This window comes from Heloderma suspectum, chromosome 2, assembly GCF_057233095.1.
Source record: "Heloderma suspectum isolate Gila_16-S chromosome 2, 16-S_ref, whole genome shotgun sequence".
NCBI lineage: Eukaryota > Metazoa > Chordata > Lepidosauria > Squamata > Helodermatidae > Heloderma > Heloderma suspectum.
Window position 1 is genome coordinate 24179478 of NC_139459.1, and position 27194 is coordinate 24206671.

At 44.5% G+C, this 27194-nt stretch overlaps 2 protein-coding genes across 7 annotated transcripts in view; both read right to left on the reverse strand.

The window, feature by feature from the left end:
- Window positions 1–17880, reverse strand: part of CPLX4 (complexin 4) — a 34686-nt gene extending 16806 nt beyond the window's left edge. The window contains exons 1-2 of the mRNA XM_084832037.1: window positions 17714–17880; window positions 6287–6374 (exon numbers count right to left, since the gene is read on the reverse strand). Coding sequence (XP_084688163.1) covers window positions 6287–6374; window positions 17714–17880 — 255 coding nt within the window. The remainder of the gene's footprint in view (window positions 1–6286; window positions 6375–17713) is intronic.
- Window positions 17881–23597: 5717 nt separating this feature from the next.
- The window catches only part of LMAN1 (lectin, mannose binding 1), a 38531-nt gene continuing 34934 nt past the window's right edge, over window positions 23598–27194 (reverse strand). Inside the window, exons 13-14 of one of the 6 annotated variants that reach the window (XR_014787521.1) lie at window positions 26123–26717; window positions 23598–26008 (exon numbers count right to left, since the gene is read on the reverse strand). Coding sequence is in view for 1 of the 6 variants with exons in the window: in XM_084833005.1 (XP_084689131.1) it covers window positions 26681–26717 (37 nt within the window). In the remaining 5 variants the exon portion in view is untranslated. Of the gene's footprint in view, window positions 26718–27194 lie in introns of all 6 variants that reach the window. The other 5 variants (XR_014787524.1, XR_014787523.1, XR_014787522.1 and 2 more) reach the window with 5 other exon arrangements.

Genomic DNA, 27194 nt, shown 5'->3' on the forward strand with positions numbered 1-27194 from the left:
GTGTCCTCGATTTGAATGGTTGCCTAGTCCAGGATAAAGAACCATCAGAAGCAAGAGCTGGGCCTTGAAGTTGCCCATCAACAGTTAGCCCCTGGACAGCAAACTGAGAAAGGCACACAGGTCACCTGCTCTTCCATACTATGGTGAGATGTACTGTATTCCTATTTAAATTGTAATAATTATTCCTATATTTTCATCTATACAAATATATTAGCATATGCAAAGTTGAAGCAAATAAGTGCACTCTTTTTGGGGGGAATGTATTGCCTCTTTTTTGACCATTCATACATGGCCATCCTAAGCTGTATACAGTAGGTTCTCAACACCAGGGCAGGCAGACTTCAGGCTTGTGGGATCTACTTTGGGTTGCGGGTCCTAGTAAAAAACTGAGACAGATGCAAAATAGTGTCTGAGGGGGGTAGCCAGATGGGAAATGGTGACTTGGGGGAGGAGCCAGTTATTTACTCCTCCCCCTCCCCCATGAGCCTGCATATACGAGTACAAATCTACATCTAAGTTACTGCAGATCAGGAATTCTAACACAAAACTCTTAGCACTGGGCAGCAGAGTGGCACAAAGGCCTGGTCAAAGGCAAGCAACTTATACTCATATTTTACAGGTGAGGAACGTTGAGTCAAAAACCCTTGGAGCTCTACTGCAGTTCACCCACAGATCTACCTTCTGCTCACCCTTGCACCCTTGCACCCCTGCTCTGTGTGATCGCACGAGGTTCCTGTTCATCTCCATCTGTAGCTTTCTGATGGAGGCCTAAAGAGCGTATGTACATAAGAATTTGCTCCTGGCTTTGATACTGACAAACAAAGAACAAAGTAAAGATAGAAGGTTACACCATCTCTCCTTCTATACTTAGAATCTAAGTCCAGCTGCTAAAACCTAATAACCAGGATTTTACTCTGTCATGCCATTTAGCTGCTGACAGCTGTCATGCAACGAACTGGCCTGGTGATATAAAATGCTTTAAACCTATATAAAGCAACTTCCTGTTAAACGTCATCAGGCCTTGAAGTAGCTTTGGCATTCCTCTTTCCAGTTTCCACTAATGTTAGGACACTCATTTTAAGATATTTCAGGTTATTGTTTTGTTCGTTAATGAGCTGCAGAAGGTTAAACCCACATAAAAAGAACACAGTCTTGTGGCATGGCACCTTAAAGACTGACAAATTTGTTATGTCATAAGTCCTCTTGGACTACGTACCACTTCATCAGATGCATGAAATATAATCTTGAGTTACAGATACACACACACACACACACACACACACGGTTGTGGGTGGGGGGATTGTAAAAAATGAGGTCAGATTAAAACTGCAGAAACTAGACAGTAACAATTATGTTAACAGTAATTATTACAGTAATACAGTAACAGTAATTATTACAATTATGTTATCTACAACTGACAACAGTAGTCAGTTGTAGGTAATGACACAGATTAGTGAGTTACACTGGTGAGTTACACTGGTGAGTTAATTTACACAGACCTAGTGCAATAATGGGGCTGGGGCCGTGGTGGCTTAGTGGTTAAGACGCTGAACTGCAGACCGGAAGGTCAGCAGGTAGGGATGGCGGAGAATTTCTCCCCGAAACTTCGGGGGGCCGAGCGCCAACGTGTTCGGCCCCCCGAACAAGTTTCGGGGAGAAATTCTCCGCACCCCCCCGCACCCCCCCGGGATGGGACTTACCTTTGGCGAATGTCCCTCCCGGCGGCGGGTCCAGCCGGCGGTTCGGCGGGTCTTCGTCCGGGGCGGGAGTGGCAGCCAGTCTTTCGACCAGCTGCCACCCCCGCCATTCCAATAAATTAAAAAAAAAAACGCCCCCGTGGTAGGCTACGTGACGATTAACGTAGCCTATCACGGCTAGATCTGCAAAGTCAGCCATGATAGGCTACGTAAATCGTCACGTAGCCTATCACGGGTGACTTTAAAAAAAAAAAAAAAGCGCGTACGGATAATGGCAGCCCCCAAAGGGAGCCACCATTCCCGTTCCTTATTTGGTCGCTGTAGTCTACGTAAATCTTTACGTAGACTACAGCGAAAATAAGGGCAACGCTATTTACGTTGCCCTTATTTTCGCTGTAGACTACGTAAAGATTTACGTAGACTACAGCGACCAAATAAGGAACGCGAATGGCGGCTCCCTATGGGGGCCGCCATTCGCATACGCGCTTTTTTTTTTAAGTCACCCGTGATAGGCTACGTGATGATTAACGTAGCCTATCACGGCTGACTTTGCAGATCTAGCCGTGATAGGCTACGTTAATCGTCACGTAGCCTATCATGGGGGTGTTTAAAAAAAAAAAAAACTTTTGAGTTCGCGGCCGGGCGAGGTGGGAAGCCTCCTCCCCAGCCTGAATTTCGGCCGGGCGAGGCGGGAAGCCTCCCCCCCGGCCTGAATTTCGGCCGGGTGAGGCAGGAAGCCTCCCCCCCCAGCCTGAACTTCGCGGGGGGAGCAACGAAGCGCCTCCCCCCCACCGCGAACAAGCTTCGAGGACAGGTAAGTGACTTTCGTCCACCCCTATCGGCAGGACAGCAGTTCGAGACCCGAGTGCTGCGTGACAGAGTGAGCTCCCGTCTTCAGTCCCAGCTCCTGCCAACCTAGCAGTTCAAAAGCAAGAAATTGCAAGTAGATAAATAGGTACCGCCTCAGCGGGAAAGGTAACAGCGTTCCGTGCACCTCGGTGTTCAGTCATGCCGGCCACATGACCATGGAAGCGTCTTCGGACACCGCTGGCTCTTCAGCTTAGAAATGGAGATGAGCACCACACCCTAGAGTCAGACACGACTGGTTGGGGACACCTTTAACTTTTAGTGCAATAACACATGCACACACCTTTATCCTGAGTAAAACCACTGGGGATAGAACTGAACCTCTTCATGTACTATATTTCAGTGGTTCACATTGTAGTCTCCCTTTGAAGTGCTTTTGTTCAATAATAGCCATCTAAAGCTCGGTTACACTGTCCTGAGAGGCTGAAATGTCTCTCCGCCTGCCCCCAGTTTTTAAATATTGCTATTTCTGATGTCAGAATTGTGTCCATTTAATCTTTGTATAAATGAAGGGGATCAACAGTCCCCAATGTGGCATCCCCCAGATGTTCGGGACTACAACTCCTATCATCCATGACCATTGGCCATGCTGGTTGGGCCTGATAGAAGTTGTAGTCCAAAACATCTGGAGAGCACCAGTTTGCAGAAGACTAAGACAGATCTTTTAAAACCATTTTTCATTCTTATCACGCTGGCAGCCTCTCCAAGGTTGCAAAAGCGACCTCGAAAGGAGGGAGAGGGGCAGTTCTGTGGGTGGGGAGGGGAAGGGAGGGGACTGGGGAAGAGGGGATAGGAGCTCTCCCCAGCCCTCTCCATCCTCCTTCCCTCTGCCTCCACAGAGCATTAGCTAGACAGGCAAGAATGCCTGTGTCAGGGTTCCCCTTATGACCTGGACCCTCTGAGCAACTCCTTAAGAATCTCTTGCCTCCTTAAAGAGTCCCACCCTCCTTCTTTTAAACTTCCTGTTCCAAATAATGTGAGGTTTAGTCTGTAGACATGATTAAAACCCAAGTCTGGAGTGTCAATTATCCCACAACAGTTTACTAGTAAATTGTTGTTGTTGTTGTTCAGTCGTTCAGTCGTGTCCGACTTTTCGTGACCCCATGGACCATAGCACGCCAGGCCTTCCTGTCCTGCGCTCTCTCCCGGAGCGTGCTCAAGTTCATATTCATTGCATCCGTGATGCTATCTAGCCATCATTGCATCCTCTGCTGTCCCCTTCTCCTTTTGCCTTCAGTCTTTCCCAGCATCAGGGTCTTTTCCAGGGAGTTTTCTCTTCGCATTAGGTGGCCAAAATACTGGAGCTTCAGCTTCATTATCTGTCCTTCCAATGAGCACTCAGGGTTGATTTCCTTTAGGATGGACTGATTTGACCTCCTTGCAGTCCAGGGGACTCGTAAGAGTCTTCTCCAGCACCACAGTTCGAAAGCATCAATTCTTCGGCGCTCAGCCTTCCTTATAGTCCAGCTCTCACAGCCATACATTACTACTGGGAAAACCATAGCTTTGATTAGACGGACCTTTGTCGGCAAGGTGATGTCTCTGCTTCTTACTATGCTGTCTAGGTTTGCCATAGCTTTCCTCCCAAGGAGCAAGCGTCTTTTAATTTCATGGCTACAGTCACCGTCTGTGGTGATCTTGGAGCCCAAGAAAGTAAAATCTGTCACTGCTTCCATTTCTTCCCCTTCTATATGCCAGGAAGTGATAGGGCCAGATGACATGATCTTAGTTTTTTTAATGTTGAGTTTCAAACCAGCTTTTGCACTCTCCTCTTTCACCCTCAACAAGAGGCTCTTGAGATCCTCTTTGCTTTCTGCCATTAGGGTGGTATCGTCTGCATATCGGAGGTTGTTGATAATTCTCCCGGCAATCTTAATCCCGACCTCTGATTCATCCAACCCGGCATTTCTCATGATGTACTCTGCATATAAGCTAAATAAGCAGGGCGACAATATGCAACCTTGCCATACTCCTTTCCCAGTTTTGAACCAATCGGTTGTTCCATGTCCGGTTCTTACTGTTGCTTCTTGACCCTCGTACAGGTTTCTCAGGAGACAGGTAAGGTGGTCTGGTACTCCCATCACTTTAAGAATTTGCCACAGTTTGTTGTGATCCACACAATCAAAGGCTTTAGCGTAGTCAATGAAGCAGAAATAGACGTTTTTCTGGAATTCTCTTGCTTTCTCCATGATGCAGCGAATGTTGGCGATTTGATCTCTAGTTCCTCTGCCTCTTCGAAACCCAGCTTGTACTTCCGGTAGTTCTCGGTTCGCATACTGCTGAAGCCTAGCTTGTAGGATTTTGAGCATCACCTTGCTGGCATGTGAAATGAGCGCAATTGTGCAGTAGTTTGAACACTCTTTGGCGTTGCCCTTCTTTGGAATTGGAATGTAAACTGACCTTTTCCAGTCTTGTGGCCACTGTTGAGTGTTTCAGATTTGTTGGCATATTGAATGCAGCACTTTAACAGCATCATCTTTTAGGATTTTAAATAGCTCAGCTGGAATACTGTCATCTCCGCTAGCTTTGTTGTTCCTAATGCTTCCTAAGGCCCACTTGACTTCACTCTCTAGGATGTCCGGCTCAAGTTCAGTGACCGCACTATCATGGCTATCAGGGACATTTACTAGTAAATTAAAGCAAGCAAAATACAACTAAAGGTATTTTCTCAATAGAGCTGAGTGATATGAAAGGCATTAAGAGAAAATAAAGGTTGCAAAAATGCAAGTTCCTCTACCCTAGCTGCACTTAGACTTCTCTAGGCTGCTTCTTCCTGCTCTCTCTTCCTGCTCTGGTCTTCCTCTGGCTCTCTCACTGGCTTTCTCTCTTCCTTTTTATCCCCTCCTTCCCCCAATCCCAAAGTACTGTTCCAACCCTGAAGAAATGAAACCTAACTCAGGAAAATGAAAATTAACCAGGGAAATTAAACTACTCCTCTCAGAGATACCCTCTCCCAACAAAAAACCCTAGACCTCTAGGCCTGACCTTTTTACCTTGCCTCTGTAGGCTCCAAACCTTCACAGCCTGTCTAGCAAAAATGCAGAGCAGGAGAAGCGCAGAGGCAAAGAGCTGCACTCCTCCTGCTCTGCATAGGATGCCCATCAGCCTCCAAGTTAGGAAGCTGACAGGCATCCGGATAAGATTGCGCCCAGAGGGAGCAATCTTATGGGGATAGGTGGCTGCCTATCCAGGAGGAGCGCAGAGGGGATCATCTCCTCCATTCTCCAGCCATCCTGCATTCACGGCTAGACAGCCAATTTCAGCTGTTTAGCCATGGGACACCAGAGTGTGGGGTGGGGAGGCCGGATGACACATAGGAAATGTCGTGCTGGCACTTCTGCATGCCCCACCCTGCCCCGCCCATGGGAACACCCCTTTTGCACCACTCCACGCTGCTCTTATGAGCACAGAATGCGGGGATGATCTGTGCTGCGTATGAGGCAGTGGGGGAGGGGGTGGGGAGGCGGTTCTCCAGGAACTGACCAATCCTATGGCTGTCTAGCAGCCATAGGATTGCACCCTTAATGTATCATAAAAGTTTCTGTCTTTCCCCACCTCTTCTTTCCTTGGAACTGACTGCAAAGTCAGTAAGGGACATGGATGTCTACATTTCATTTAAAATTCCTAAGGCATTGAGATAGGGGGCAGAGGAAAAATAGCAAAACTGTTACATGAAATGTTTTTTTTTACCTATTTTTGCATGGGGGGCAGGAGACACTTACCTTTGGGAGTCTGTATTTCTCTCTCATATGAACCCTCAGGACTGCTCTCTCAGCTTTCTTTTGTGTAAAGGCGGCATCTCTCTCTATCCTGGAAGCAGAAATGGAAGGCCCTGTAATCATAAGTGGGGCATTTCCCCCTCTCATGACTTTCTGTACTGTGCTTGCCATGATCAAGGCTGCGGGTCAGCATAAGATGGGATGAAGCAGCCTTCGCCAACCCAAGGGTGCCTCCAAGGGTGTTGTACTAGGGTGATCGGGCAGGATGGGAGTTGTTTCCCTCTAGAGGAGTTGGACAACAGGTTGGGGAAGGGTGAAGCATAGAGTTGGAGCTGCCTTGTAGGTCAACTCAGGGAATCCAGAGCTAGAACTTCCCCAACTGCTGACTGTCCAGCTTCTGCTGAAAGGCTTCCAGCAAGGGAAAGCCTGATCCCCAGGAGTTGGTTTCCTTGTCGAATGTCTCTTGCCATTAAGACATTTTTCCTAATCTTCAGTCTACTCTCCCATCAGGACCGGATCAGCGCACAGCCACATCTGCCCTTTGAAAGGAGTGCAAGAGTCTGGGAGCTGCCATCTTTATTTCACAAAGTGATGCAACATCAGAGGCATTGTGGTATAGTGGCGAGAGTGTTGGACTGGGAGTCGGGAGATCCAGGTTCTAGTCCCCACTCAGACATGGAAGCTCACTGGGTGACTTTGGACCAGTCACAGACTCTCAGCCCAACCTACCTCACAGGGTTGTTGTTGTGAGGATAAAATGGAGGAGGAGGATAATGTATGCCACCTTGGGTTCCTTAAGGAGGAAAAAAAGGCAGGATATAAATGTAATAAATAAATAAATTAAATTGTGGGGAAAGTAATGGTGGCTCCCGAACACAGCTGTGTGGCCCTGCCTCCTAGTATGCTGGAGGAGGACCTCCAGGGCCCCCTCAAGCCTGCATCCAGCCCTGCATCCTATAATTTAAGCTACATTCGGTGTAGACTTGCCCTCTGGGGCAGCAGGGAACAATTTATTTATTTATTTATTTATTTATTTTATTTATTTCATTTCTATACCGCCCAATAGCCGAAGGTCTCTGGGCGGTTCACAAAAATCGTCTTTTTTTTGGAGGGTACAAACAAGTCTTTGGCCTCTTCGATGTGACAGCCTGTTGTGCTATCATGTTCCCCCTCAGTCTTCTTTTCTCCAGGCTAAACATGCCCAGTTCTTTCAACCTTTCTGCACAGGAGAGCTGTGATTCGTTCACGGCTCCCTAACAAGTATCCATTGCACATGTGGGATTGTGCAAGACTCCCCGTTGTGTTTTTTATGTGTAGGTGACAACATGCAACTGCTGCGTCAAGTGTGATTGAGGAGCCCTGGTTCAAATCCCTCCTTGGCCAGGAAGCTCACTGGACACTTTTAAGCAAGTCGCTTTCTTTGTGTGGCCTCCCCTGCCTCACAGGGCTGGCGTGAGGATAGATTAGGACACTCACCACCCTGTATTGCTGCCACAATAAATAGCAGTGGGTCTGCTCAGTGCCTCGCCAAGCTTTTAATCGGGGGGGGGGGTGCTGTCCTGGTGATGTGTGATGGCCACCAATTTGCACGAGGTCGGGCTGTGGCTGGGGCACTGGGAGCATAAGGCCCCAGTGGGTTAGACAAATTCATGGAGGATAAGGATATTGATGGATACCAGTCCTGATGGCTAGATGCCACCTGCAGTATCAGAGCCAGTATACGTATGTTGCTGGGGAACCTGGGCAGGAGGGTGCTTTTGCTCCCATGTCTTGCTTGTGGGTTTCCCGTGGGCAGTGGTTGGCCACTGTGTGAACAGAATGCTGGACTAGATGGGCCCTTGGTCTGGTCCAGCAGGGGCAGGGCCCTTTTCATATTATTATGTCCTTTGAACTTCCTCTAGCTTCCAGTCCCCACCCCAACCATCAAGCCAGCATTGCTTTTGCTAGTGGGTGTGCAAAGACAGATGCCTAAGTACAGGTACAGTTGTGTGCAATCTGTTGCCACCTGTAACAATCTGGGCGAAGGAATATTGAAGAATATTTAACCAAGAGTGCTCCACTCCCCGATCCTCCCAAATCCCATTCCACACCCCCACACCCTTGCTTGGCAGTAACCCTATTCCCTTTCCCACTGAGCCCAGCACTGGATAACCCAGCTTGGATTCCATCATCGTCATCGTCATCATCATCGTCATCGTTGTCATCCAAAATCTTATCCTACCAGTTCAGGAGAGAATGGGGCCTAAATGGCTGCTTCAGTATTGGGCAGTAGGAACAACTTGACACAGCCTCATTCTCCAGCTGCTGCTTCCACATTCCCTGCTTGAGGTTTCAGCTGGATCTGTGCATGCAAGAGAATGAAGTGGTACAGTCCTGAGTTGGTACAATGGACTGTACCACTTCAGACTACAGGACTGAGAGACTACAGGATGTTCCTCAAAGGAAGGTGAGGGGCAATAATTCCCAATGCATGGGTAATTCATGTTTTTCTTTTACCCTCCACCTTCCTTCCTTCCTTCCTTCCTTCCTTCCTTCCTTCCTTCCTTCCTTCCTTCCTTTAAACAGTGTTTGCCACTGTTTTGCCATGGCGTAGCATCCTTCTGCAGATCACTGTGGGGCGAAATGGAAGAGGATTGCTGCCACTGCAGGAAAGCAGCAGCAAAAACTGTTTCAAAGAAGGAATGTGGTGGTGGTGGGGTGCACATAGAGTGCATTGCTGTAATCCAGTCTTGAGCTTACTACTGCCTGTATCACTGTGGCCAAGCTATTCCTGTCAAGGACTGGCCAGAGGTGGCGAACCAGCCAAAGGTGGTAAAAGGCACTCTGAGCCATCATGGCCACTTGGGCCTCCAGCGACAGTGATTGATCTAGGAGTACCCCGAGACTGTGAACCTGATCTTTCAGAGGGAGGGTAATCCCATCCAGAACAGGCAAGGAGCCTTTCTCTCAGACCCAGGAATCACACTCACCCAAAGGGCTTTCACCTTGCCTATTTGTCCATCTAGCTCAGTATTGTTTACTCTAACAGCTGCTCTCTAGAGTCCCAGGTCCAGATTGCATCTTATGTTCCAATCTGGATCACTGCCCTGTACTGTAAATTCCCTTCCCTGGCTGTTATTTGCCTCCGAGGTACTCTTTACTTCAAAGCAGGAGCATAATTTGGCTGAGGGCCTCAATGGCTACTTTCCCATTAAAACAGGAGAGGCCAGTTAAAGCATATATTTTCTAAAAGTGTGTTTTAAATAATATGTGCCTTTAGGTTGAGGTTGTTCCTATCACCTGCTACCCAGTCTTTTTGACTGGAGATGCTGGGGATTGAAACTGGGAACTTCTGCCTGCAAAGCATGTGCTCTAACCCTCTTCCTTCTGAACTGGAGAGACTGGCCAAATTCCCTGTAATTGAAGAATTAGAATGGGAGAAACATAACAAACATCTCCTTGTGGGAGATCTATTGAAGGTTCAGGAGCATCCTTGAGGTCAGCCTGTGAGCTGATCTCACAGAAGACACTGAGGGGGGGGGGAGCGCATCAAATGCTGAGGAGAAGAAAAATGGAGTAGAGGATACTCCTTGGAAAACGGTGACAGTTAGGAGAAGAAGAACTAGACGCCACTCTGCACCAGTGGAAGCGGTGGAGCTGTGGAACCGATTCCAGGTACTTGCAGATGAGACTGGAGGACAGCCTGCAGAGGAAGAATCACAGGGGAACCTGCATGAGAGTGAGCAAGAGGCTAAAGGTCAGTCAAACAGAGGCGATGAAACCCAGGCCTACAAGAAGAAGAAGAGAAGAGTGGTAGTAGTGGGAGACTCCTTGCTGCGTGGGATCGAGACCCAAGTATGTCGCGAAGACCCGTGGACTCGCCAGGTATGTTGTCTCCCGGGAGGACGGATTAGAGACGTGACTGAAAGGTTGCCTGCACTCATAAAGCCCACTGACAGGTATCCCTTTCTTCTCATCCATGTGGGAACAAATGATACCGCCAAGCGGAGCTACGAAGAGATCACGTCAGACTTTGAAGCTTTGGGAAGGAAACTCAAGAACTTTGGGGCCCAGATAGTTTTCTCATCCATCCTTCCAGTAGTTAGAAGAGGGATAGAAAGGGAACGAAAAATACTCCGGGTGAATGACTGGCTACGAAGGTGGTGCCGACGAGAGAGATTTGGATTCTGGGACCACGGGCTATACTTCCTGGAAGATGGGCTGTTGGCTAGGGATGGGTTGCACCTCACAAAGGCTGGGAAGAATGTGTTTGGACACAGCATGAAGAACTTCATCAGGAGGGCTTTAAACTGAATCCTACGGGGAAGGGAGATGTAATGTTGGGGGTAACAATGGACGTAGGCGCATGCACTGCAATGGAGAGAACAGCGCTGATAGCGCCCAATAATAGTCTTCAGACACATGTAGGAAGAAAGCCAGACTATGAAGCACATGGTCTTCGATGTCTATATACTAATGCCCAGAGTATGGGAAACAAACAGAATGAACTTGAACTCTTAATACAGGAGGGAAATTATGACTTGATAGGTATAACTGAGACTTGGTGGGATGACTCTCATGACTGGAATACAGCAGTTGAAGGATATAACTTGTTCAAAAAGAACAGGAGGAACAGAAAGGGAGGCGGGGTTGCACTGTATGTGAAAAATACATATCTCTGCACAGAAATACAGGAGGAGGAGCTTGGTAGCCCCATCGAGAGCATCTGGGTTGAAATAAATGGAGCAAAGAATAAAAGGAACCTGGTGGTCGGAGTCTACTACCGGCCACCCAATCAAGGAGAAGCCAAGGATGAAACTTTTGAAAAGCAAATAGCCAATGTTTTAAGGAAGCATGATGTAGTAGTAATGGGGGACTTCAATTTCCCCGATATTTGTTGGGAGACAAATTCTGCAAAACATGGCCCCTCCAGGAAATTCCTGACTTGTGTGGCGGATAACTTCCTCCTACAGAAAGTAGAGGAAGGAACTAGAGGATCGGCTGTCCTTGACTTGATCCTAACCAACAGAGATGACTTAGTGGATAAAGTAGCAGTTACAGGAACTCTGGGGGAAAGCGACCATGTTGTACTTGAGTTCTTGGTTCTAAGGGAAGCAAAAGCCGAGTGTACTCAAACGCGTACCCTGGATTTTAGGAAAGCTGATTTTAATAAACTCAGAACAATGATCAGTAAGGTCCCATGGCAAACAATGCTAGCGAGAAAAGGAGTCCAAGATGGGTGGGAACTTTTAAAAAAGGAAATTCTCAAGGCACAATCACAAACAATTCCAACAAGAAGAAAAGGTGGAAGACAACAGAAGAAGCCAATGTGGCTTCACAGAAAGCTTAGGGATGACCTGAAAACAAAAAAGGACACATATAAGAAGTGGAAAGAAGGCCAAGTAACAAAGGAAGAGTACAGGCAGGTAGCACAGAATTGCAGGGATGGCGTCAGGAAGGCTAAAGCGGAGAACGAGGTGAGGTTAGCGAGGGATGCTAAAAACAACAAAAAGGCTTTCTTCAGCTACGTGCATAGTAAAAGGCAGAGGAAAGAAATGGTTGTTCAGCTATTAAATAAGGATGGCAAAATGATAACAGATGACAAAGAAAAGGCAGAGGTGCTCAATTCCTACTTTGGCTCAGTCTTCTCCCAAAAGAGGGTCTATGACCCCCCTGGCAAAGGCGAAGTACAGGCTGAAGGGGCAGGATTGCAGCTTGAGATCGACAGGCATATGGTCAAGGAACACCTCATTACTTTGAATGAGTTCAAATCTCCAGGGCCAGATGAACTGCATCCTAGAGTAATAAAGGAACTGGCAGAAGAACTCTCAGAACCGCTGTCTATTCTCTTTGAGAAATCATGGAGGACCGGGGAAGTGCCAGATGACTGGAGGAGGGCTAACGTTGTCCCTATCTTCAAAAAGGGTAAAAAGGAGGAACCTGGGAACTACAGACCAGTCAGTCTGACATCAATCCCTGGGAAAATTCTGGAGCAGATCATAAAGCAATCCATCTGGAAGCACCTTGACAACAATGCCGTGATTACTCGAAGCCAACATGGATTTGTCAAAAACAAGTCCTGCCAGACAAATCTGATCTCATTTTTTGATCAAGTCACCTCCCTTGTAGACCGTGGGAATGCTGTAGACATCATATACCTCGACTTCAGCAAAGCTTTCGACAAAGTGCCCCATGATATCCTGATGAGCAAACTTGCTCGAAGTGGGCTAGATGAAACAACGATCATGTGGATCCACAGTTGGCTACAGAATCGGACTCAAAGAGTGCTTATCAATGGGACCTTCTCAAGCTGGGGAGAGGTAACGAGTGGGGTACCGCAGGGCTCAGTCCTGGGCCCAGTGCTCTTCAACATTTTTATTAATGACTTGGAGGAGGAGGTGCAGGGAATGCTGATCAAATTTGCAGATGACACAAAATTGGGAGGGATAGCTAATACTTTGGAAGACAGAAACAAAATTCAAAGTGATCTGGATAGACTGGAGTGCTGGGCAGAAAACAACAGAATGGCATTTAATAGGGACAAATGCCAAGTTCTGCACCTAGGAAAAAGAAACCAAATGCACAGTTACAAGATGGGGGATACGTGGCTCAACCACACTACGAGCGAGAAGGATCTTGGAATTGTCGTCGATCACAAGCTGAATATGAGCCAACAATGTGATGTGGCTGCAAAAAAGGCAAATGCTATTTTGGGCTGCATTAATAGAAGCATCGCTTCCAAATCCCGGGAAGTACTAGTTCCCCTCTACTCAGCACTGGTTAGGCCTCATCTGGAGTACTGTGTCCAGTTCTGGGCACCACACTTTAAGAAGGATGCAGACAAGCTGGAGAGGGTTCAAAGGAGGGCAACAAAGATGATCAGGGGACTGGAAACAAAGTCCTATGAAGAGAGACTGAAAGAACTGGGCATGTTTAGCCTTGAGAAGAGAAGACTGAGGGGAGATATGATAGCACTCTTCAAGTACTTGAAAGGTTGTCACAGAGAAGAAGGCCAGGATCTCTTCTTGATCATCCCAGAGTGCAGGACACGGAATAATGGGCTCAAGTTACAGGAAGCCAGATTCCGGCTGAACATCAGGAAAAACTTCCTGAGTGTCAGAGCAATACGGCAATGGAACCAATTACCTGGGGAGGTGGTGGGCTCTCCCACACTGGAGGCCTTTAAGACGAGGCTGGACAGCCATTTGTCAGGGATGCTCTGACTTGGATTCCTGCATTGAGCAGGGGGTTGGACTCGATGGCCTTGTAGGCCCCTTCCAACCCTACTATTCTATGATTCTATGATAACCCCTGAAGTTGTAGTCCAAAACATCTGGAGGCTACCAGCTTAGAAAAGCTGGGTTATAGAAATATGCAATATCTTTGAAATTGAGCACGTAGGAAAAGCACAATATAAAGTCATGGTCCATGGGGTCACGAAGAGTCGGACACGACTGAACGACTGAACAACAACTATTAATAGCTAAACCAGTGGTTCTCGAATTGGGAAGTGGGAGAATGGGCATTTAGAAGGGGATCGCACAAAATTCAAGGGAGGGTTGAGATGGTGAGGCAAGGGTTGCCTTCCTCATCCACCATTCAAGGCAAATGGGAGTTGAATGTCCTTTGGGAGAGGACCCTTATTGATGCACACTGGATATGTAGGGATGACTATATCCATTCTGCACGATTATCATCTCGAAGAGATGTAAGGAGGGAATTCAGAAAGAGCTGCTGCTTTGCTCTGAGGGTATGTGTGTGTGTTATGAGGGAGTCAGACAACTCCTGCTCTGTTCCTCTTCTAATGCCAGTGTGGAATACCTCAATCCACAGATTGGCCCATGGAGCAGTAGGCAATGCACTCTAGGAAAAATACAGTTTGATGTGGGTAAAAATGTAACAGAAGCATTTGAAAGTGTTTTCCACTCAGAAATGATAGCTGGTTAACATATCCAAACTCTGACAAAATTGAAGCAAGGGAACACCTGCGTATTGGCATTTCAAAATGGCAGCCATGTACTAATTTCCAGGTAAGTGTAATTTCTCCTTAAACTTTTGTTTTTCAGTGTTGTAATATCCTAATGACTAGTAATTAATTGTAAATGTCTAAGAAATATTTAAGCCCAGGAACATGTATTGCATTAATTATACGTAATAACCATATCTATAATAAAATAGGATGTGTATCTGTCAGTGCCATAGTGCCAAAACTGTTAAACCTAGACACCTAAAACTTGGCATGCATACTAAGGGTATTGTAAGGGTGTGCACCTCTGGGTTATTTGATTTTTTAAATGCATTAATTAATTTTAATTAATTTAAATGTGCACGTTTGTTTGAAGCCTGCAGTTACAACTTCAGTCACTAGGTGGCAAATTTCCCTAACCAGCACATAGTTTTGCAGTTCATACAATTTGAAGCTAGGGGAGATTAGTAGGCTGGGAGAATAATATGGCTTCTCCCTCTCCCCTAATGTGGGGCAGCCCCCCTCAGGGGAATGAAGTGGGCAAACCCATCATTCAGGAGGCTATAGTGGTTTACCAATGCAGGGGCCATGCCTAGAGGGGTCACAATGTGTCTAACTCTGGCAGCTGTATGTTTGCTTGAGAGCTTCACGGCATCGTGTGTTCATTAGTAAATTTGAAGGTGTTTCCATGCTTCAATTTTGGCAACTTTTTGATATGCTGATCAGCTATCACTTCTGAGTGGAAAACACTTTCAAATGATTCTGTTACAATTTTGCTCACGTTCAGTGCTTTCCCCCCATATCTTTCCTAGACTAATGTGTACACAACTGTGTGCAAGGATCTGTGCACACTAACCTGTGGATCATATCCTTGCTGCTGGTGTGGTGTGGGGTGGTCAGGGCCATCCCTACCATTAGGCAGAGTGAGACAGGCATCTCAGGTGACAGATGCTGAGGGCTGAATCACGGACAGAGTATGCCACTCTGCCTTCTGCCCCTAAACTAGCCTGCTGCTCTCAGATGTGGTGGAGGATACTGTTCCATTTCCAGTGCTGAAGAAAAATTCAAATGGCCAGACCAGTCAGTTTTTATACATGGAACGGGTGGAAGGGACATCTTGTCCTTTGCCTCCGGCAGCTAGCCCTGGAAGGAATGGAGGGCCCGAAGATAACATAAGTTTAGAAGGGCTGGGGTTTGGGTTTGAAAAACACTGAGCTAAAGCGTTGTCGAGTTTGACAAGTATGAGGAAAATTTCAGACTTCCCACCCCCACTCCTCTATTTTTTCTTCCCATTCATCATCATCGCCTCAGGTAGAGTGAAAGACAGGGTTAGGCCTCCTTTTCCAAAGCAGGCCTCTGTCCCTTGTTCCTGTAAAGTAAACATGACTGTCAGGAAGCAAAGAGGAAGTAAGGAATGCTATCTCGCCTCAATCTGGAGGTTGTGTATAGTGGAGATAATTCATTCACAGCTCTTCCTTCTCTGTCCAGGCAGACCATACTTTATGCATTAGCGATTCCACGTAGGGCTGTCCACCCTATAATTAGGGTTGTCCACATTTCAACCAGACACTGTAGCTGTGTCCTTAACAGCAGTGTGATGCAAAGGGTTAGTAGGTGCTGATTTTAGCTCCACCCCATGAATAACTTCCCTTGCTGATCAAGATGCTGTTAAAGGCTCAAGAGCAGGTCAGGTCATCTTTTCCTGATTATCTGGCAACCCAACCTGCCATATGATAGAGTGAGTGAAGTGCTCTGAAGTGCAGTTAATTAACTGAAGTAGCAAGATATATCCGTGAATCTGAAACTCAGTTAAAATTTTTCCAGTGCTCTGCCATATAATACTGTGGTATCTGTATACTCCTAGTATTTGAGTATGTATTATATGAAGCCTTTATCTCTCATTTGTCCTTTGCACACATCTATTACTGACAGCTTGACAGCATTACTGTGCTCTGAACATTGATAATGTAGTAAGTACAGGAAAACAGGAGGAAAACAGGAGGGTAAGAAGGGGTTTAATCTAGTCTGAGCCATTGACTCACTGGGTGACCTTTGACAAATCATTTAACCTCTGCGAAACAGTCTGTCCAGCTATAAAACTGAGATATCAGCAGTGGGGGCGGGGGGAGGGAGGGAATGTTACATCTATTATCAAATTCCCTTGATGACTCAATCACCCATTTACATAACGGCTGCTTCTTTCCGTTCTATATATTTGCCCTGGGTACAAAGTTTAATTCCAGTCTTGAAAAGCATGCTAACTTCATTTTCTGCTAAGAGGAAACACAATTTAGTCTTGAAAAAACCTCATTCAAAAACATTATTGAAAGGTATCATTAAACACATACTATTTGCTCATTCCAGGTTTGGAAAGTGCTGGTGAATGGACAGGATTGACTCCCTCCCTCCCCCCGTTGGACTTTTGAGAAAATGTCTAATAAGTGTAAAATACAAAGAAGTTGCATTTGAGATTCCATACGTTTCTAAACCCATGTCACAAAAATGGGTACTTCTAAATATAGTCTGGTTTGCCTTAAATTCCATAGGTCATTAACATTTTACCCATAATCATCTTAGAAGTGGGATTTAGCCAACCATTATATAATTGATCATTAGTGAAATGATGCACTGGAGATTTGAAATTCAATTATTTTTGTAGCAGAAATTGTGGCTGCTTTTATGAAACCTTTTTATTTTGTTTTGCTTTGCGTGACCTTACAGGTAGATTACTGATATCATTGGCAATTGGATATCTGACAAGCAGTTTTTTAAAACCCTTTTCTACAAATACCCGACTTCATTTTAACAACGATGTAGGGGTGTGTGTGTGTGAGTGAAGAAAGGGCAGACAAACGAAAATGTTCACAGTTATCATTTTTATATCAGCTCTCATTTAGGTAAAGAGAATTAAATGATAGCCAATGCCATGTTTGCATATGTATATGAATCATGCAGGCGAAAAGGGATTTTAAGCACACTCTGGTATTTTCAGAGGGAGGCTTATGTAACATTGAACATTAACCGTGTGTGTGTGTGAGTGTGTGTTTAGAATAAATCTAACGTTGTTGTTGTTGTTGTTGTACCATTCATTAAGTTTACAAAAGTAAAATTAAAAAACTAACCAACTAATGTAGGCAAATATAAAAACTTTTTTTTAATGTTTAACTGATCAAAATATGTTTGAGCGGGTAGGGACAGTGTGAAATACCAAGTAAAAATACAGATTTGTAGTTGATATTTTGGAGGAAGTAGCTGGGACATCCAAGGTGTTTCTCTTTTTTCTCTCCTAGGAATCTGGAAGATGGACATTCAAATGCAGCGGTGTAATTTTCATGGACGTAATGCCAGGTGGAAAAAAAATCAGTGGAGGTTCTTCAGAACAGAGACTGCACCCAACCCTATATCCCCCCTTCTGGTTTCATTCTCTTGTGAACAGAGACAGTATGAATCAGTTATGTGGTGACAATATGGGAATGTGTACTCACTTCTCCTCTATCACTTGCTTTTGATACTCCTCATATTCCTCCCGGGTCATTCCTGCTGCTGTGGCTGGGTCAGTAGGTGCAGCTTCTTCCTTGTTTTCTTCGGCCCCTCTACCAAGTCCCAAATTTTTCACCTGGTTGCTCAACATACTTTTCATTAGGAAAGCCATTTTCTTCTTCTACTTCTTCTTCTTCACCCCCCAGAACCCCCCCCCCCACAAAAATTGATAAGCAAACCAAGAACAGAAAAACACAACCCGGAAAGAAAAGAATAAACTAGTCGGCAAATGAGAAATTTCTACAGTCCCGGACAGCTCTTGAAGGGCACAGTGCTATTGAAAACTGTATACCAAAAACAGTTTGTCAGCCATAATCTGGATTAAGGCAGTGAACTCCTTAGTATCCAGAGGCAGATGGTTCAGATTACTCAGAGAAAAAAAAACATTAGATGCAGCTACCTACTTTTTATATTAATGCCTTAAGCCAATTTTAATTCTAAAACAAAAAAACACAATTGATGTTGAGACAATGTTAAGTTTTCCTTGGTTTTTAGACGTTCGAGCATAAAAAATGCATCTAATCTAATGGGTCCCATTGCTCATAATTTAAATAGTAGGACCCGGATGATTACTTGAGAACTGTGGAACAGGTCAGCAAATCATGTTTGATAGACAGGAGCCAAAGAGATTTATAGTGGTTGTGGAGGGAGCAATAGGATTCTTCATTAAATGAGAATTAATCCTTTTATCCATTAATATTGTTTTATCCCATTGGGCACTGGTTTTCAGTCCACTCTTCTCTTTCAGATTCCTCAGTGGTTTGTGGCTGGCCAATGGAAAATTACGCCAAACTTATTGGAACAAGGTACTAATCTCTCTATTTAAAACAACCACCAGGACATTCCTGACAGTCAATTATACTTAACATGATCATGGAATACAACCCAGGATGGGGATATGTAGATGAAGGGGCAGAGTGATGCAGTGGTTAGAGTGTTGGACTCAAGAGACCTAGCTTCAAATTTTCACTCAGTCACAAAGCTCACGAAGTGGTCCTGATCCAGTCACTGTCTCTCAGCCTAATCTATCTCACAGGGTTGTTGCGAGGATAAAGTGTGTGTGTGGCAGAAGGGAGAGTAGATTATGTAAGCCACAAACTAGTCTGAAGTGATACAGGCAAGACACAGGTTTACCACCTCAGTGAGAAGCAGGTCACAGTCATGTGTGCCTTGCAAATGTGCGTGTATGCGGCAATCGTTTCCCCCTTATTTGCATGATCTACACCTGCCTTCTCCAACCCGGTGCCCTCCAGATGTTTTGGACTATAACTCCCAGAATTCCTGACCATTGGCTATGGTAGCTGGAGCTGATGGGAGTCGAAGTACAAAACATCTGGAGGGAACCAGGTTAGAGAAGGTTGATCTACACTTTAACACATAATCTGACTGTTAGCATTCAAAATGGTATGCCAGATTTCTTAACGAAAGAGCAACATCACCATAGAGAGGGAAATAGCATAAACGCAGGATAAAACAAAAATCTAGAGGAGGGACTGTAACTCAATGGTAGAGCACATGTTTTGAATGTGGAAGGTCTCAGGATCAGTCACTTGCCAGTCTCCTCAGCAGAGTGAGGGGAGAACGCCATAACTGCTGAACTTCCTGGGCCTGCTGAAGGTGTTCAGATCACAAAGATCCATGACTGGGCATCCTTCTTGGGTATGATGAAGTACTGAGTAGGATCCCCTTGCTTGAGACCTCATGATCACTGTCTCCACTGCCCCCTTCTGGAGGAGTGCCAGGAGTTACTCTTTTAATGGAGATGACAAGCTGGTGGTGTGATAGAGAACATCTCTTATCACACACCCAACCCCGATGATGGTGAGCACCTGCTGGTCTATGGCTACCTCCTCCCATGCACTGGCAAAATCCCTGAGGTGAATCCCAAGCACAGGTGGAGGTGGACCTCGAGCGATGGTGGCTGGGCAATCAAGGCAAACATTTTGAAGAGTCCAATTTCCTGCATTGGTTGGAACACTTTGGCTTAGTCGTCAAAGTTCCCCCCCCCCTCCACAGCCTTCGAGCCCATCTAATAAGATCCCTGAAATGAATGGGACCTGGATGTAGTTCGGCCAAAGAGGATCTCTGCCAATGATGGACTGCCCATAGGTTGTTTGTTGTCCTATAATACCCATGTAACAAGCAGTCAAAAAAAGTTTCTGCTCAAAGTGTCATCAGTGGACTCACTAGAAAGCCCCCTCCAATCAAAGGGGAGATCCTGTATGAGGTGCTTTGCTTCCTAGGTTTGAGCAGTGGACTGCAGCCAGACATGACTCCTCAAGGTTAGGGCAGCCACCATGAACTTTGTGCTATAGTTGGCCATGCACTGGGATGTGTTAATTTGCTGTTTGGTCAGGTGGGAGGCTTTATGATCGAATACCTGCTCGTCATCTGGCAAGTGCTTGAAGAATTAGGCCGCTTCCTCCCATAAAAAGTGTTGGTACATTGACATGCAGGCTTGGTAGTTTGCTACCCTGAAAAAGAGTGGTAGTAAATCTTTTGACCCAGCACACTGAGCCTTCTTCCCGTCTTGTCCATACGTGCTGAATTAGACTTGGACTGCATCAACTCCACTGAGATGAATTTGGGCATGGGATGCTGGAAGAGGAACTCACAATCCTGTTGCAGAACATGGTAAGGAGTTTTGATTCTTTCTGATATTGGACAGAGAAAGCGGTCACTCATAAAATGTTTGGTATATGGATGTGTGTCCTGTGTAGGAAAAATGGGGATTTCGGCCCCAATATTTTCATCAGGCATGGCAACAAAATGGGAGTGACCAAAGACAAGGACTCAGAGTCCAATGGTAGCTCCCCTACCCTGAGGATGGTACTAAAATAACTAACGCCGAGGCAGTTCCTGGCTTTGGGGTCAGGGCTTCCAACATGAACAGCTGAGGTCAAAACTGACAGCAGAGGATGCATGGAAACTGAAGTAAAAGGTAGCATCACTGAGGGCTCCAACAAGAAGGACATAGCCTTCAGAGCCTCTACGGGACAGTTATAAATGACATTCATACTGAAGGAGGAAGAAGTGAGGTGAGTGGGGCAGTCACCACCAAAGTTAACTACAGTGGATGTCTAATTGAGAAGAACAGCACTAAGACCAGAACCTTTCTGTTCCAAAAGCTGCGGTGGAGACAGAGTTGGCTTGGAGACTGTAGCAGAAGGCAGGTAACATTCATGATAGTGTGACAATGGGACCTGCGTCAATACTGATGAGGATGAACAGTACGTATAACCCCAGAATTTATCGCTACGGATGTGGGACCTACAACACTCTGGGAGAAAAATGTATTGGGGAAAACCAGTCCTAATAAGCAGAGGGTTAACAGGATCAGGATTGGTATGTTCAGGATCGATTCTACTTGTCATAGTATTGATCCAACAATGATCAACACAAAGAGTGCGAAAGTGTTGGAGAATGACAAACCACTCTCAGAGAATGTTACCAACAAGGTCCAGTAGAGGGTGCAATAGTTGCTATCTGTGGATCCTCCATAGTGAGGTTAATAATCTCTCCCTCAGAGTAAGACTGTCCCTTAGCCATCTCATGCAACAAAAGAGCTGGGGATGCCTTCTCTATTGGTGGAATATTAGGAAACACAATGGCAAACTTCTCCAACATCTGGTACTGGAGGAGAAAACAACACTGGATCCAGCAGCTGCTGGGTCCACTGGTCACTTGCCAATCCCAATGGTTGCTTCAGGCCAGAGGGACCTGATTTAAGCAGCTTTTTGTTTTCTCTAGAGGCTGACATCTCTTTTTCTTATTCTTTTCACCTCCAAAGGTGGTGATTTTCATTGGTTGGAAGAAGTCTTAATCTTGACCAGGAGCTTAGACTCCAATGTCAAGGGTTCAAGCAGGGGGCTAGGAGGTTTGACTGGAATCAAGCCTGGTACTGAAAGTGTTTCTTTGATTTGTACCTCAACTTTCTACCAAAAAATGGCACTCAAGGTGGCTTACAGGCACAATTAAAATCAATTAAAACAATACATTAAAATACAATAAAAACCTAACTCTTACACTATATATAAAACATTAAAAACAGCACCCAACCCAACAGACCCACTTTTTAAATAAAGCAGTCTTTGCCTATCAGTGGAAGGGTAGCAGAGAGGGAATGAACCTAGCCTCCCTTGGGAGTGGGTTCCACAGCCTGGCAGTAGCCACTGAAAAGGCCCTCTCTTGGGTCATCACCAAATGTCCCCCTGAAGGCAGTAGTTTCAAAAGAAGGATATCAACAAATTGGAATGTCTAGAGGATGGCAACAAAAATGTTTAGGGGCTCAGAGACAAAAGTCCTATGAGGAAAGGTTGATGAAGTTGGGTTTGTATAGCCTGGAGAAAAGACGATTGAGATGTTACGATAGCCATCTTCTAATATTTGAAGAGCTGTCCCACAGATGATAGAACACATTTGTTTTCTGTTGGTCCAGAGGGTAGAACCCAAGCCACTAAGTTCAAATAAGGTTTTCGACTAAACTTGAGGGAAAATGTTGCTGTGGAACAGACTGCCTCAGAAGATGGTGGACTCTCATTTGTTAGGTTTTTAAGCAGACTGGATGGCCACCCATGGGTTCTGTAGTAATGGATTTCTTGCATCAGCAGGAGGTTGAACTAAATGAATTCCAAGATCCTTTCCAAAGCTATGATTTTAAGGAACAGACTCCCGAGTTCAACAGCAGGCCATCTCTCTTGCCCCTCCATTGTGCATGTGATAGCTAAGGTTGTAAATACCATTGGTTCTAGTCCAGAAATAACCGAGTTTACTTAAGATTACTTCCTAACTAGAACCCCCACTTACTGTAATCTTGGCTCACAGATGTAGGCTGATGATGGACCCTACCACGCAATAGCACGGTCCCCATCCCCAGAGGAGGTTGCAGTTTCTGGCCATCAATAGGCGTGGACTCATGGACTAATATAGGTTGATGTGAAAGGAAATGTGGCAAGAACGACAAGCTACGAAGTAATCAATTTCGATAATACGGAAGAAATGCAAGAAAAGTGAATGGTATACAGGCAGAAAATTGGTGAAGAAAAGCATCCAAGTTTTGAAACCACTGGAAGAAGTTCAATAAGCAGGTTAGTAGTGAATTTTACTACAAGGACTAGTAACACTGCTTTTATTCTATACATATTTAAAGGGGTGGATATGCATGATTTGAGTAGAATTTAATGCATGACTAATAGGGATTTCCATAAGGTGTTGCAACATATTCCCCATAGCTTGGAATCTCTTTGGGTCAGGGACACTGTGTTATAACACACTCTTTCTGGGATATATGAAAAAAGTAAACTAAATTATTGGGTATACCTTTAATAACCTTTTGAATTCCATGTGAACTGGGCATCGCAACAGTCACCATTTCACAGAAAATATGGGAAGAGGCCTTAGCTAATCTCTTAATGCACTTTAGTACCTTTCTAATTAAAGCACACCCTACTCCTAAAAAAAAAAAAAGGACACGATGTTCGGTAATCCAAGCTTACCATTTGTTAATCAGCAAGCATGAACTTCCCTTTTTGAAATAAGATAGCATTTTGGATGAAATGTGTCACAAAATGGTTTTGCTTTTATATAAAATTGAAACATCTTGAACTGGGCCTTAATAAGTTCCTTTAAAAAAAAAAGCAGTCTAGTAACCTGTCTGGAGATAGTGGCACTTAAGAGTACATCGTACTAGGCTAACAAAAAGTTGAGGATCTTCTTTCTATCCATAGAATATTCTAAAAGTTATGCAAGTATGATATTTGATCATGATGAATATGAACAGGCTAAGGATGAGGTTTCTCCTTCCCACCACCAATAAATGTTTGCCAAATTACAAATTTCAACAAGACTGGCTAAAAATATTTATTCAAATATGCTTGATTTTCTTAAATGCTTGAATTTTGAGACAACAGGACAGCTTTTTTTTTTTTAAGCGTACAAGATTTGACAATACAATTCTCTTCAGCAGTGCTTCCACAAAACAACTGTGGAATTCACTTACAGGAGGTGGCTTTACAAACATATATTTAAGAGAATTCTACATTTACTTGCTTCAGCTTTCCCCATCAGCATTACCATGTGCAACAGTGATTTAACACACCCAATTTGACATCAGTTGTTTTTTATACTGGATTGTAAATTGTTAACACCTGTTGTGGTTTAAAGAAGAGCATACAGACACCAGTTAGAAACCCAATGACTTTGCCATTCGTAAAATGTTTGGTATATGGATGCGTGTCCTGTGTAGGAAAAATGGGGATTTTGGCCCCAATATTTTCATCAGGCAAGGCAACAAAGTGGGAGCCTATTGGAGATTAAAAACATTACAGCTGGAATCTTATACCCCAGCCTTCCCTAACCTGGTGCCCTCCAGATGTTTTGGACTCCAGCTCCCCCCACCCCTAGCCAGCATGGCCAATGGTCAGGAATGCTGGGAGTTGTAGTCCCAAACATCTGGAGGGCACTAGCTTTGGGAAAGCTTCTGCACCTGTGACTAAGCCCCACTGAATGCACTGGGACTTACTTCTGAGCAGACCTGTGTGGGACTGGAGTATAAAATGCTTAAATCTGACCACATGCCATACTGAAAATAATTATGACTGAAACACACTAGTCAATGTGCTGGACATGCCTACTGAACTTCAAATGGGACCAAATTGGCTTAGATCCAAGTATATCACATAGGTGTGTATATATGCAGAAGTTGAAGGGGTTAGGTAGCAAACCCCTACACATTTTCACTAGCACAAAGTCATCTGCATCTGTTTAGAAGAACACTGCCTTTTTAAACAGGCCTAGTTTGGACTTCCTCCCTCACAAAGCTGCAGCCTTCCAGAAAAGCAGTGCTGTGGTATGAATTCCAGTCTACAAGAGGCTTCAAAGCTTCGTTTTATCCCATCCGAACACAAGATACCATACCACTGGTTGCTTCAATATTTTAATTCTCAAACTGAATGCATCACAGCTGGGAAGATTCACATTATGCCAAAACAAAATACAGGTGTGCTCTACAAGTGGATTTGTATTTACCACAAGTTACTGCGAGAAGAAACACCCCAACAGAATCAGTTCTTTCAGCATAAAAAGCACTGAAAAGTCTTTCTGCAGTAGAAGTTGCATCTTCTTTGGTGCTGGTGGGAGCAAGCCAAGGGCAAAAGTTCAACACTAGCAATCCCTTGGGCAGCAGGTCATTTTTACAACACTATCTTTTTTGTATTAATTTGTCCAAGGCACCTGTAAAAATACTTGCTGGTGTGAAACTGAGTGGGCAAATTGCCCTCTTCTGTAATTTCAGTTGGTTAAAATGATGCTACTCTTTACTCGTCCTTATTTGTTAATTATGAATGGTTAATTTTGAGCAGCAGATTCTTTTAGCAGCTGTAAATAAAAACCTGATGAGAAACTGTTGCCATCTACAATTCTGCACATAATGCTGCCAATGTCATGGGAGGAAAGGTTATATCCGAGTGACAAGTAACTATTGCATAGATTTGTTCCATTTCTCAAAGTTATCTGGGTCAATGCCTTCAACATATGTAATACTGAATATGGTAAGACTAGAGCTGCCTTTTGATAAATTTTCAGTTTAGAGGATTTAAGGATAATTTAAGGATATTAGAGATCTAATCAGTTACAATTTCCATGGGCATTAAAAACAAATCTTGATGGCAGCAATACAAGGACAATTTACAAGACTTAAATAAGGCAAAGTGAAATACTTTCTGTTTGGGAATCTCTCTAAGAATGTTTACATGATAAAGGCTGATAAAGACAGAATATTTGCAGTCTTTATTTTTTTTAGCACACAATACTGGTCCAGTAAAAATGAGAGGATAAACATTAGGACAATTTGTAAGAATGCTGTCAGTGTGTACACACAATGTTCCTTGACGAAACTATCCAATGTTTTGGAGACAGCTGTGCCACTCAGAAGGGTTCTTTGTAACAACTGTGTGGTTTGCAACAACGCTCAGTGACTGTTTTTAAAGGAGACCACTGCTATGCTATATGTACGCTCTCAGGTTAGGCAAATTTTAAAGTTGTGCATGGTAAGATCTCTTCTCTGAAGAGAGATTAAAGAACACTCCTACAAAAGTATGGTCAGTGTCAGAAGTACAAAGAACTATAGCAAAACATGTTGGAAAGGAATACGATTTTCTGTAGACTTTTTTCCCCTTATGCAAAAGAAAATTCCATTGAGAACTGAGCTGCTGTTCTACAGCAGTCTTCCCCAACCTGGCAGCCTCCAGATGTGTTGGGCTACAAGCCCATCACCCTCAGCCAATGGGCATGCTATGTGGGGATGATGGTAATTGTAGTCCAACACATCTGGAGGCTGCCAGGTTGGCCAAGGCTACTCTAGAATTGTCTTCATTAAATGCTTCTGCTGATCATTTTTTGCACTTTTTTTAAAAAAGGTAGACCTGCAACATTATAACTCTACTTGAATGACATTGCCCACCCACAGTATTACTGACAGTTTTGCAACCTCTTTCCATAAAACAGAAGGGGAATGCAATTTTAAGATTCCCTCCTGTAAACAAAATTCAGATATGTAACAAAAATTTCACATCAAGTCTTCCTGCCCACCCCAATCTCACTCCCCCACCCCAATTAGATAATGTAATAATCAGTGTGAGCAAAACCTCTGTTCCAGTACACTACCTGGGAAGTCTCTTCACAGTAGAGTAAGGGGCATGTTCCAACTTCTCCTGGAAGATCAAGGGCCGAATTTGCCTCGTTTTTGCTTCAGTATTATTGTCAACTTTACAACATTGTAATTTGTAATTCAGTGTACTCAGTAAAAAAAAACTCAATAATTTAAAATATTGAAGCATTTTAAACACTAACATTTCCCTCATTCACAACTTGCATAATGCTCTGCATGCGCATACTGAATGCACACAGACTGGCCATCAAAAGAACTTCTTAGCTGCTGCTTCTTGCTGACTCCTGCACACACAGAAAAGAGAAATCAATTAGCTAAACTGAACATAGAAAGCTTTTTTCCTCTTTTAATAAGGCAGTACCCCTTTCAAATCCAGGAATGTTCTTGAATTCAGAGAAAGAGCTCAAAGGCTGGCCAGAGTGGTATGGCACCAGCCTGAGCTTCCTCTTCTACAGCTAAGACTAGAACCAAGCTCTCTGCAGGACAAGCATGAATCATCTCCATCTCACTCTGAAACAATTAAGTTGACTGCACCCTTCAGACCTACAGGCTAGTTGCTAGCTTTGCTCAGCTCAAGCCTAGTTTTCATAATTATTTCATGTGGTTTTAAATAAAGAGACTGGTGGAAGTACGACCAGTTTGACCTATTTTATTTCCCACTAATGTTTTGGGGTATGTCCAACCACTAGCACTAATTATATTGCACTAGCATAAACCAACACTTGTGCAATGTAACTAGTGCTATGGGAAAAAGCAACGGC